Below are 13,424 nucleotides of genomic sequence, written 5' to 3'. Positions count from 1 at the left end.
GCTAAACTATACTATTACGTACCGTACCGACCGACCACGACCGGTGTAACTTGTCATAATATGTTCTAATATCTATTTCAGTTTGTAACTTCATTATTTCGAAAAGTACCTATATAGCCAAATTTCTGTGAACATACCGTTAATTATTGCTGAAAATAAGGTCACCATTGGCCTACGTATGATCAGTCCCGAAAACAACACATTATATAAGCGATATTAGTGTTTAGATGTTCTAGAATCTAGGACCTAGATGTAGCCAAAGCAAAAACGAGCAATTGTTGTGAAAGCGAAGAGCAATTTACGTATTTACGACACTGTGGGTTGATGTGGGCGGAGATAGCCATATACACTGGTACGACTTAAAACATTGCACCCACAATGAAATGTTTTAAGAAGTTGCAATAAATTATATGCAAGTGTCTCGATGTTTCAGTGGACAGTCCACGTAAGTATTTTCTTATAAGGTCGTCGGTCGCTGCCCCTTGGTGAGATGTGAAGTGTTAAATGAGCTCCTTTCCCGATGAGTTTTCCCGACAGACTTTAATATAAAAAACAACCTAGGCTTCTCGCCTGCTCAAGTTACAGTACTAGTAAGCTAGCACAAATCCTAGTATCGGCCTCTGTTGGTGGATGATTGAAAGCCACTATGTATTTATACTAAAACATTAAATGAACACAGCGATGTTAATCATGGGGGTTGTTGAGAAAAAAGAGAGTGAGTGAATCGGTGAATGGATACAGGAATAAAACCATTCGGTCATATAAATGGTTGCGTTCAGAAACAGCCTCTATGTATTAAGTAGACATTTACAATAATATCTTTCAAATGGCGAACAGCGTGTCAAGGGCTTGTCGCAGGCACATTGTCTTAGAACGGACGTAGGTTGCCCATTCATTAGTTTCTCGTTGTGCGGTGCCACACATGTTGGTGCGACAGATATCCCTACATTTTAAAATCTAAAAAAACAGGCTCAGTTACCTCAGTTCTGCCTCTTTTTCCTACTGACGCAGAGATGAGTGGACATGAGTATTTCTCTGTATGCTGCCCGAAATTTGCGATATTTAAACGCATCATAGAGGTAAAACTATGAAAACGGATTATATCGCGTATATTGAATTTATAATACATCCCGACGTTTCGAACTCTTCAGTCACCCGTTGACCACGAACGCTGTAAAGAGTTCGAAACGTCGGGATGTATTATAAATTCAATATACGCGATATAATCCGTTTTCATAGTTTTATTTCATGAGTAACTATCGCGGTAACTATAACGGTAAGACAATATTATGCATCATAGAGGGTTATGATATGTGTGTAGATAAACGTTCATTGTCTATATATGTATCTAACCGAATAAATCGTAAAACTATCGGAGTCTGTTACAATATCTTGTGAATGACCGGTGTGTCCAGGGCGTGTCGCGGGCGTACATTGTCGTAGGACGGACGTATGACGCCCATTAATTTGTTTCACGATGCAATTATAAGTTTAAAAGTCTGTTAAATAAAGTAGGTCGTTTAAACAGGTCTTATCGTAGTCTATAATCTATAAGAGACGCGACTGTCAGTTAGAATACCTTGTGAATGGCGATCGGTGTGTCAAGGGCGTGTCGCTGGCGTACACTCGTAGAAACGGACGTAGGATGCCCATTCATTTGTTTCACGATGCTTTTATAAGTTTAAATGTCTGTAGGCCTAGCTAAGATGACAATCGTACATGTACATCGACGACATATGTTAAAAGTCACGTGACTATTTCCATATCATTCACGATGCTTTTAAAAGTTTAAATGTCTGGAGGCCTAGCTAAGATGACAATCGTACATGTACATCGACGACAATGCCAAGAAAAGTCACGTGACTATTTCCATACACCATACATCATTCAACTTTCGATTGTCATTTTCTATCAACTATTGGCATCTTGACTAGGCCTCCAGCTCCGATACGGGAGATGAAAATATTCGTGCTGATAAATTATCACACATCGGGTTGTTTTGAAACACGAATTCGTTTGTTAAGCGTCTATAAATTTTTAAACAAGAGTAGTACCTATATTTAACTATAGACATGAATTTCAGGGCTTCAAAAACTGCAGCCCTCAATCCGTAAATCTATGCAACTTTCGCTTAAGATGATTGTGTACGGTTTCAACTGTGATTACTCATAGAGTACGTCTGAATGCCTGCCAAATTAAACCAGATTGACAGTATTGACTTCCCTCGAATGCGGCTGACCCAGGGTCATTCATGATGGTCATTCGTTTAGCACACTCCGGGTACGAAATAGGTAGGTACGGAGCTCTAAAAACGAACCTATCCTAAGGTTTTAGAGAAGTCGGTCTTTAGGATTTTTTATTTTTATAGGATTCAATTGTTTCGTCGTTTCGTCGGATAATAGATTGTTTGTGTTTACATTAACTTGCATAGTTTCTGTTTTAATGTATCTTTTATGTCCAGAGTTAATATTATTGTAATTATAGATTTAACCATCTATTTGTTTGTCCTACTTCCCGTTATATGCACGCGTTTTGACATAGATTTTACATTATTTGCATTTCGTTCTTTGATATCCATTTGGAAGTGGGTCGAAGTTATCTGAAGTAATATTATTACATGTTTGATAAGTTTGATAAAGATGTTTTTTCGATTATATTCCGATGATAATATTTATAAGAAAGAATGTCTAGTTCGCGTATAAAGTATATTTACTAATAGATAAATTATTATGATTGATCGTGGGAAAATAGGAATTAGTGATAATGAGACACGAACGTCGCCTAGTGGCTATGGTTTCATTCTCATTATACCAATTAGTTACTTAGTTTTCTTGCTAGACCCTAATAAGCATGTTCAAATCTTCTACTTCTTTAAGTCCCCGGCAAGCTCCGCCGAATTGCACCTTCCCATGCAAACGTAGTTCCGCTCTCATTTTAAAACTACGTGTTGGATTGTAATGAAACTTTGCACATACAATGACATGAGGTATATCTAGATCTGAAATTAGATAGCTCCAGTTTATAAAACAAACGAAATAGAGCAAAAGCAAGTTTTGTATGAAAAACTTAAATTCGCTCTATTTTTCTATGATATCTCTATATAAACTAATTACACTTAGATATACCTTATCCTATTGTAAGTACAAAGTTTCAGAGCAATCTAGCTAGTCGTTTTAAAATGAGAGCGGAACTACGTTTGTATGGAGAACCGAGCTTGCCGGAGAGGAGACCCTGAATTCTGTTTTTGATGTATGTATTAGTCAAATGTTATACTCAAAGCGTTGACAATTAATATACACTGCCTACGAAGCCCCCAGCTGGAATCGGATCCCGGGAAGGGCAGTTATTAGTTTATCTCGAACAATTTATTTGTTAGTTCCTGAGTAGTGATGGGCAGCGGTAACATTCCCGCTACCAGTAAGTTTCCATTTGGGAATGTTACTAGTAAGTTACCAATGTTACCAGTAACATTCCCAAAAGCCGGTAACATACGAAACTGACGATAGTGATGACTTAAATGAGATAAAATAAGGTTCAAAACTTATTTTTTTAGTACAACATACTCAAAAATATGTCCCATAGTTCTTAATTCGCTGACATAAGAGCTATGGGATCAATTTTATAAATTTGGTATACAGATAGTGAGTACCGGGGAAGGACATAGGATACTTTTTTATCCCAGAACTCACCCCTTAAGGGGATGGAAAGGGGAGTTGACATTTGTATGGGGAATCAATAACCGCTGAACCGATTTAGATGAAGTTTGGTATGGAGATAATTTGAGTCCTGGGGAAGGACATAGGATAGATATTCGCGGGCTTGGTTTCCGCAACTCGACGTCTTACTATTGCGCCTATTTTGCGTGAGGGACATAGGATAGGTTTTACCCTAGAAATCAACCCTAAAGGGGGTGAAAAGGGGAGTGGAAATTTGTATGGAACCCAATAAAACCGATTTAGATGAAATTTGATATGTAGAAGTCTTAATTGTTGGGGAGGGTGTAGTGTAGAGTAGTTTTTATTCCCGAAGTCATCCTGTTCTCTTCTCCACTCTTCTAACACTCACTCAAAGTGCCGCTGGTAATGTATGATGGAGGCAGCTCAAGACCTGGAACACCTGGAGTGCAACGGGTCAGGGGTAACAATCGCTCAACGTGCTGCTGGTAGTATACGATGGATAAAGCTCAAGACAATGTGGAGTGCTACTGGGAGCAAAGGGTCAGGGGTAACACTCGCTCAACGTGACGCTGGTTGTATATGATGAGGAAAGCTCGAGACCTGGAACACCTGGAGTGCTGCTGGGTGCAACGGATCAGGGGTAACACTCGCTCAACGTACCGCTGGTAGTGTATTGAGGAAAGCTCAAGACCTGGAACACCTGGAGTGCTGCTGGGTGCAACGGATCAGGGGTAACACTCGCTCAACGTACCGCTGGTAGTGTGTTATGGGAAAAGCTCAAGATCTGGAACACCTGGAGTGCTACTGGGTACAAAAGGTCAGGGGTAACACTCGCTCAACGTGTCGTTGGTAGTGTATGATGGAGATAGCTCAAGACTTGGAACACCCGGAGTGCTGCTGGATGTACCTGATGAGGGTAAAACTCCTTTAATCTGAAGTTGGTAGAGTATGCTGTAGGCAGGTTAAGTTCTCCAAGACCTGGATCACCTGGAGGTCTGCCAGATGAAGCAGACGTCTGAGCTACCACACGCTTAACGTGCAGTAGATACTGTTTACTGTAATCAGGTTGAATTTTCCAAGACGTAACACCGGGAGGTGACTTCCCATGGGTCACTGATCTCCCACCAGGGGGCTACCACAAGCTGAATGTTCAGCGGGTAAAATTTAGGTAGTAAAAAGGGGTGGAAGTTGTATGGGGAAACAATAAATCTAGCTGATTGTTTAAAAATAAGCTACCCAAATTACTAATTCCACGCAGACGAAATCGCGGGCGAAAGCTAGTATTTTATATGAAACTGTGATCATCATTTATTATCCCTTAGTCTACTACAACTACTCTAATTTCAAATTTGATTAATTAATATAAAATCGAAATTCCAACAACTCAAAAATGACGTTTGCCACTTGAAACGTTATACAAAACTAACTTTTGCCCGCGGCTTCGCCCGCGTGATTTAAGAATCTATGTCGTTTTGTCTAATGTACAGGGTGCGGGGGAGGCAGGGGAAGGAGAAAATATGGTTTTATAACGACTTACAAAAGATGGTTTATACGGTATATGGTTCGTAGGTAGAATACATATATATGTACTTACGATGTTTTGCATTTTACTTAGAATGGAAACCTAAACTTATAAGAAGCAAATAGACAACCACCTTCTTGTAGTACCTTGAACGTACTCATTACGGATGCAGGAAGTTTCCCGATGACTTACTCCTTCCGCCCCGTCCGTCCCGCCGCGCCGCCCGCACTCGCCTAGGTACCGATTGACGACGATCGAGATGGCACCAAATACAAATTTAAAAATCTATTAGGATAACGCGGGTCTCCATACCTCAAAAGCAAAATTAGAACCCTTATAGGATCACGTGTGGCTGTCTGTCGGTCCGTCTGTTACAACCGATTTGCTCCGAAACTACTGGACCGTTTGAATTGCAATTTGGCACAAATACGAGTACTTTCAAGAATTTTCATGGGCACATTATTCAATTTCAAAATCGATGCGATTTTCGTAATTAACGTCCAAAAAAACCATAAAAACGACACCCATATTGATATTTAGACATTTCAACCCCATTGCACCCCAACAGGGGAGATGGTATTTCACGTCCGTCACGTTGGGTTGGATTTTAAAATCGTTCTTGTTTTCCTAATTAGCAACCCGATAAACCATAGAAACAATACCCATGTTGATTTTCAGACTTTGTCACCACATTTCCCCCTATTAGGGGGGAATTTGCAAAAAAACCTGTAACACGTGTTTATTCATTTATCGTTAGGAATACTCCTGTGAAGTTTCGAATATAATAGTCTAACTAATCTTGTTTCCCCATACAAACTTTGAACCCCCATTTAACCCCCTTGGGGGGTGAATTTTGAAAAAATCATTTCTTAGTGCACCCCTAGACCTTATAAGAAACCTACGTGCCAAATTTGGAATCTCTAGAACCAGCGGTTTGGGTTGTGTGTTGATATGTCAGTCAGGCAGTCAGTCAATCAGTCAGTCAGTTTCTTCTTTTATATATTTAGATGTTGATTGGTTTATTATAATAATTAAACTGATTTATACACATATTTCTTTTACTTTATACAGTTAAGCATTATTTTAATCATTATTTCCAGATAGTAATGTTCCCAGTAACTTTGAAAAAATACCTGGTAATATTGGGAATGTTACCGGTAACATTGGGAATTTACTCTCTCAGAGATTCCTTGACTGTTTTATGACTATAAATAATAGCATTATTATTTTCTTAAGTATTTAACACGAAAAAAGCATATACAATTCTAAGAATTTTTTCAAAGTTACCCAATGTTACCGATCTGGGTAATGTTACTGGTAGCATTACCGGGAATATTCCCACTTTTGAGTAAGTTACTGGTAACGACCCATCACTATTCCTGAGTTATGGTTTTCTTTTTGTCTATGTATTGAAGTATTATCAACAATATTTATATCGTCGTCTGATACCTACGCTTGAGAAGGTCTGGTTCTTAAGCTCGCCTAATTTCATAATTTTATTAGTGTGAATACCATAGACAAAACTGCAAATTCGTGTTAAAAGTAAGAAAAAAAATGATTTTTCTACCTAAGTACCTTAGACCCAAAATCTTGGAGGATATAACCAAACGGAGTAGCCATTAACAGGCGTTCCCCTCAGTAAAAACTCTACGACCAATGGTCACACACATTATGGACTGACGTTTATCTGACACTAGCGACCCGCCCCGGCTTCGCACGGGTTACACAAAACCTTTACAAATTATACACTAAAACCTTCCTTAAGAATTACTCTATTGATAGGTGAAAACCGTTTTAAAATCCGGTGCGTAGTTTTAAAGATCTAAGCATACATAGGGACAGACAGACAGCGGAAAGCGACTTTGTTTTATACTATGTAGTGATGGCTATTTTTACGTTACGTATACATTTGACGTTCCCTCCCCCGCAAAAATTGGCAGACTGTTTTGTACAGAAAATTACAGACAAGGCGTCTCCATTTGGTTATATCCTCCAAGCTTGCCGATTGCCCTTATAATATTTATTTAATATTAATTTGTCAACAGTTGTCAGCCCTAGCGAAGCAGACCGACATGTCAGAGCGGCAGGTCGAGCGCTGGTGGCGCCTCCGTCGGTCCCAGGACAAACCGTCCACGCTCGTCAAGTTCTGCGAGAACGCTTGGAAGTGCTCCTTCTATGTCTGCAACTTCGTGTTCGGGCTAGCTATACTGTGGAACAAAAAGTGGCTCTGGGACATAGATCATGCTTATATAGGATATCCGCATCAGGTAATAAAGATTTGATTTATATTAGATTTAGATTCATTTATTTCTCAATAAGTATTACATGTTTTATGATGTGTGTGTGTGTGTGTGTGTGTCTTACTGTTTTATACACGGTGACCAAAAAATAAGTCCATTCCCGTTGCCAGGGAGGTTTTGGTATTATACTGAGCAACTTTTACTATGGGACCAACCTCGAAATCACGAGAAAAATGTGGGAGGCCATTTTCTATGGGAGGGTAAAAATTTTTTCGCGATTTCGTGGTTGGTCCCATAGTAAAAGTTGCTCAGTATAATCCAAAAACCTCCCTGGAAACGGGAATGCGCTTACTTTTTAGCCACCCTGTGGCTGTATATACTTTAGAGGTACTGCAAGCCTGTGATCGATTTTTGCAAGATGACACGATACCTACATCTTTCTTGACAACCCTTGATATTAAGACTTTTGAGTATAAGTCTAGTGAACCCTTGACATTAGCCTCTTGACTTGATAGGTAGACAAAGATTCGAAATCGAGAGCATTTTTTGTACTAAAGTCCGACTATGACAAAATTGCGGTCGCGTCGTCGTGGATATCATTGCTTGGTATTAGTAGCGCATTAACCCGAATGATGTGTCGAAACGCAGGTCTTATTAAAAGCAGCTTGATTAGAGAAAATGGTGGAGCATTTTCTAAGGCAAAAGATATTTCGTAAATAAAAATACCTTTCGTCCTGTTACTTATTTAGTAGACTATAGCTTCTCCCAGCGACTTCGTCTGCTTGGAATGTGATGATGATTGATAAAAACCGGCCAAGTGCGAGTCGGACTGACGGACGGACGGAAGGACACAAACCCAAAGTCCTCTCCACCGAGCGTCACTATTATCCTCGGATCGTAAGAAGCTATCGAAAAAAACTCACCCGAAAAATTTCTACAGGGTGCAAATTATCGTCAACTTGGGGACTAGTGATTCAGATTTTGAAACCAAGGGATCTATCTTCAGACCAGTGTGCGGATATTGTTAGTGTTGCGTGTCGTGCCGTGCACATAAACATTTAACAGAAACGGGTAAATACATTTATTTGTCTACCCCGAACATTTATATAAACTAATGTCGGGTAGTTTAGTGTTGTTTACCAATATCTCAATTGACATTTTGCTGGGACGTCAGTCTTCCGTGACCACAGCTAGTGCAACCTAGCTGAAACGTTGGAAAAAAGGTTAAAATAATGAAATTTATTCGCGTTAGACCCGTTAATGACATTAATTACGGTCGTTAAAATAAATCTTTGAAGGTTCAGAGATAACAAGGCCACAAAGGTTGCTATTATTTGCAATATAAGAAGGCCTAGATAACAGTAATTGATAGAAAACGCCAAAACTCTAATGATATATGGAAATAGTCTCGTGACTTTTCGTAGCTTCTGAAACATTTTTTCTATTCTTTTGGCGTTTTGTCAATGTCATTTTGCAGCCCCCTAAGGTCTGTTATATTTCAGAGACTAAATTGGCAGTTCCATTAGCCAATCGACAACCCATCTGTTCCCAATACATACCCAATCAGTAGAATATTGTAGTAAAATTTCAATTGGTTTGGGCAGATTGTGTAATAAACTAACCAATCTTACTCACATTTTAATATTTTAGATATAAAAACAGATTAGAATGGGTTAGAGTTACTTCGGCATAAATATTTCGAGGTTGTATTTATTTTATTGAGGATTTCCATTGTAATTGTAAAATAGGGCACTTGCCCCATGGGGTGGAGGCTTTTACCACAAAACAATTATCCTAATTAATAAAAAGTGCTAATATCATTAATTGTCTCAAATGACAATAAAAACATGTCTCCGCCCTACTTTTAAAAGGGGGCGTCGCTAGGAGGATATAACCAAACGAAGTAGCCATTAACAGGCGTTCCCCTCTGTCGAAAATAGTCGGCCAATGGTCATACACAATGTATGGACTGACGTTTATCTGACATGGCAATTTTTACGTTACGTATACATTTGACGTTCCCCTCCCCCGCAAAAATCGGCAGATCTCCGGCAGCTCTCCGTTTGTTTATATCCTCCTAGGGGCGTCGGCTCAACTGTCGGTAAATATTTTGCTTTCAATTATATAAACATTATATTAATAGATAGGTAATCAATAGTGTGTTTCATAAACTCGCAAAATCGAGAAAACTTACGAACGTCATGGGTCGTAAGGTTAATCACCTACCGGCTGACTTTACTGCTGCACCAAGACCAAGACCAAGCTAAAAAAATGGCTTCTCGAGTTCGTCTCGCGTGATGCGGAAGTGTCCTGTATTTTCCCCACGCAGTCCTACCGCTCTACGCTCTACGCGCGTCCTAGTGTAATAGAGCCAAAGTCAGGTTTAAAAAAAGGCTTCTCGAGTAGGCGTTTTACGACCATAGGGAGTTGGTTGTAAGACGCTCAATTAATAACAATGCTATTTTTAATATATTTTATCTTAATGTTGACATGTAATTAAATACTACCGATAAAATGGATATGAATATGTTACTACGCACAAAATTGTCACTGTCTCAAAAGCTATGTTTGACAGCGCAAGGTTTAAAACACTAGTTTACAAATTTCAATTAGTAAACTCAGCTAAGTATAAGTATGTGTGCTCAGCTATAACCACTTAGCGCCACTTGCACCATTCCACTAACCCGGGGTTAACCGGTTGAACCTGGAGTTACCATGGTTACCAGTACAATTTGACAGTGGGGTCACTGGGTTAACGGTTTAACCGGTTAACCCCGGGTTAGTGGGATGGTGCAAGTGGCGCTTAGCGTCTTTCTCAATATTGCCTAGGTACCATACTAAACATGGCATGGCTTAAAAAATAGTAGCTTCACTATTATTTACATCTTTCTTACACAGAAATAACTAAATACATCTGGAGTTGCAGGCGTCCATAGGCTACGGAGACCGCTTACCATCAGGCGGGCCGTATGCTTGTTTGCCACCAACGTAGTATATAAAAAAAGCATGGCTAATATAGTTGGCAACTGCGACTCGATCAAAAATGTCAGTTCCCACACGAATTTATCGGAAACAGGTTATCCCGTGTGGGAAATACCTTACGGCATCACTTTTTTTATTACTTTTTTAGGGTTCCGTACCCAAAGGGTAAAAACGGGACCCTATTACTAAGACTCCGCTGTCCGTCTGTCACCAGGCTGTATCTCATGAACCGTGATAGCTAGACAGTTGAAATTTTCACAGATGGTGTATTTCTATTGCCGCTATAACAACAAATACTAAAAACAGAATAATATAAATATTTAAATGGGGCTCCCATACAACAAACATGATTTTTTTGCCGTGTTTTGCGTAATGGTACGGAACCCTTCGTGCGCGAGTCCGACTCGCACTTGGCCGGTTTTTTTATTACTATGGTTGTGATGGTAGACAAAGTTTACGATACTTCTTATCAATACACAATACTTTATTGTAGGTACTTTATACAAACAGCAACACTCGTAACTTTCCATCGTGGACTTTATGCCTATTGAAATAAGGTCCACCGATGTACCTACATTTAACAATGTGAGCGAAGGTACTCTTCTAAACAATTATCGTTATCAAAACAACGCGAACCCATCTTATAAAGTTATAATACACGCAACATTTACAAAAAACAAACATTTTTATCAGAAATGGATTAAAAAAGTAGTTACGGCGAATTTTTTACTGCGTTTTTACCTTTTTACGGTGGCCTTGAGCTAGTTTTACGATATTGTGGTAATGTTCTAAAAAGTTACGTTTCGTTTAGCTAGATTTCGTTGTGAAATCTACGGCAAAAAAATAAACAATACAATTTACATTGCAGACATCCTCAATATCGTTGAGTAGATTTTACAAGTTGCTTTTTATTTAGACGAAGCTCTTAGTACATTTTTGACTTTAATAGACGGTCTACATGACTGACATTTATCTGAAACGTATCACTGACAGTTAGCCCTTCATAAATTAATCCCTCACGCACCCCACAGCTTTGAATATTATAGTTAACGCTATCTCTACTGAGCTCGTTCACTTACCTCTACTATCAATGGCATTCTGTTAAACAAAAGCCATTATTTCTTTTGTGTGAGCGCGTGGCCTTTGTGCCTGAGCACGTGGCCATTGTGTGTGAGCCTCAGACACAAAGGAAATAATGGCTTTTGTTTAACAGAATGCCATTGTTAGTACAGGTAAGTGAACGAGCTCAGTAGAGATAGCGTTAACTATACCCAATACACAGTTTCCCCCGCTATTAAAAGAAGTTGTGATTAGTCACTAGAAGTTTTAAAAAAAAACATTTATTTTAGACTAAAAGGTACATACATGGTTAGTAAACATTACAATCTTATTACTTGTGGTTTGTTTTGGTTGTCTATAATAAAATATACGATTCAAGCCTCATCGCCACTAAGTTCTAAAAGTTCTGCATAAGAAAAAGGGTGGTCATATCTGCCTTATAAATTATAACATCTGATGCGCGCGATTGTTTTATGCGATAAACGCAGCGTTAATCGCAATTCGTTTGCCGCACACCCATTTTACGTCAGTATTCACATTCTGTACCCGTACTATGAGTCACTGACAGTGTCAAAACGGACATATACGCTAACAGCTACGTAATTTACTTTTTAGAAATCTCGCTCGCACTAATATGCGAGTACGAGCGAGATGCATAGAAAGTAAGTTACGTTCTCGATAGCGTTTATGTCAGTGCCATACTGGTAGTAGCCACACAGATAATCTAATTACACTACATTGTTTTACGCGGTAAACGCAGCGGTGAGCGCATTGTAATTTTTACACTGAGCCATGTAAACCATTTTTCAAGAGTCTCAAAATTCTTACATTGCCATGTTTGTATATATACGAAATGGCCAATTTTGTAAATACAAACCACAGCCTATTTAGTAAGTTTAAAAGCGTTCGCCTTCAAAACAAAGTAAAGTCTATGCAAAAAGTACCAAATAAAACGGCATTTTTACAAAAAAGCATACTTGGAATGGCTCACAAAATATATAACAAGTTACCGGCGAATATAATTGCATGTATACAAGAATATTGTTTTTAAAAAAAACCTAAAAGCTTTTCTTACCGAGAAAGCATATTACTCTATTATAGAATTTTTGACTGAATTACCTAATTAAGATTTACTGCATGACATAACCCTGTTTTGACTATTATTGTTTTTCTGTGATAATATGATAAGCGTGTATTTTTATTGAATTTGTATGCCAATAGGCACGACATAGTGATACTGAAATATGTATTTAACATCTTGTAACTTACCTATGTTGAACAAATAAATCTTTGAATCTTTGAATCTTTTACACTACACATTGTTTTACGCGGTAAACGCAGCGGTGAGCGCATTGTAATTTTTACACTACATTGTTTCACGCGGTAAGCGTATTGTAATTTTTACACTACATTGTTTTACGCGGTAAACGCAGCGGTGAGCGCATTGTAATTTTTACACTACATTGTTTCACGCGGTAAACGCAGCGGTAAGCGCATTGTAATTTTTCCTACATTACTTACGCTGCGTTTATCGCATAACACAACCGCGCGCTTAAGTGTGCCATGTAAAGGGTTATCCATATCGATTGTTAAGTTCAGTTTAGACTAGAATGCTATCGGCGTTATACTAGACTAAATAATGGATAAAAACCTAGGCTCTATCGATTCTATACTTAGCAAACTGACTTACCTACCCATCGCTTGTGTAAATAAAAACTTGTTGTATCGGAAATGGTCAAGCGCGAGTCGGATTCGCGCTTCGAGGGCTCCGTAAATGTAAATTTTCCTTCAATGGCCGTTCAGAAAGTTTATAAATATTCTAACTACTTCTTACACACTTTGCGCCTGCAGGTGGTACGTGGGCGACCTTGTCCCCTTTTTCCGAGAATTTTCCAAGTCAGCCTTTGCTTGGATAGGTGGTGGTATTATGGCCGTCGTAAAACA

At 38.9% G+C, this 13,424-nt stretch overlaps 1 protein-coding gene across 1 annotated transcript in view; it reads left to right on the top strand.

The window, feature by feature from the left end:
• Window positions 1-13,424, top strand: part of LOC134749940 (ceramide synthase 5-like) — a 36,232-nt gene that overhangs the window by 4,728 nt on the left and 18,080 nt on the right. Inside the window, exon 3 of the mRNA XM_063684967.1 lies at window positions 7,245-7,466. Coding sequence (XP_063541037.1) covers window positions 7,245-7,466 — 222 coding nt within the window. The remainder of the gene's footprint in view (window positions 1-7,244; window positions 7,467-13,424) is intronic.

Source organism: Cydia strobilella, chromosome 19, assembly GCF_947568885.1.
Source record: "Cydia strobilella chromosome 19, ilCydStro3.1, whole genome shotgun sequence".
In the NCBI taxonomy this organism is placed as follows: Eukaryota; Metazoa; Arthropoda; class Insecta; order Lepidoptera; family Tortricidae; genus Cydia; species Cydia strobilella.
Note: the sequence above shows the minus strand (reverse complement) of the source record. Positions and strands in the feature narration are given on the sequence as shown.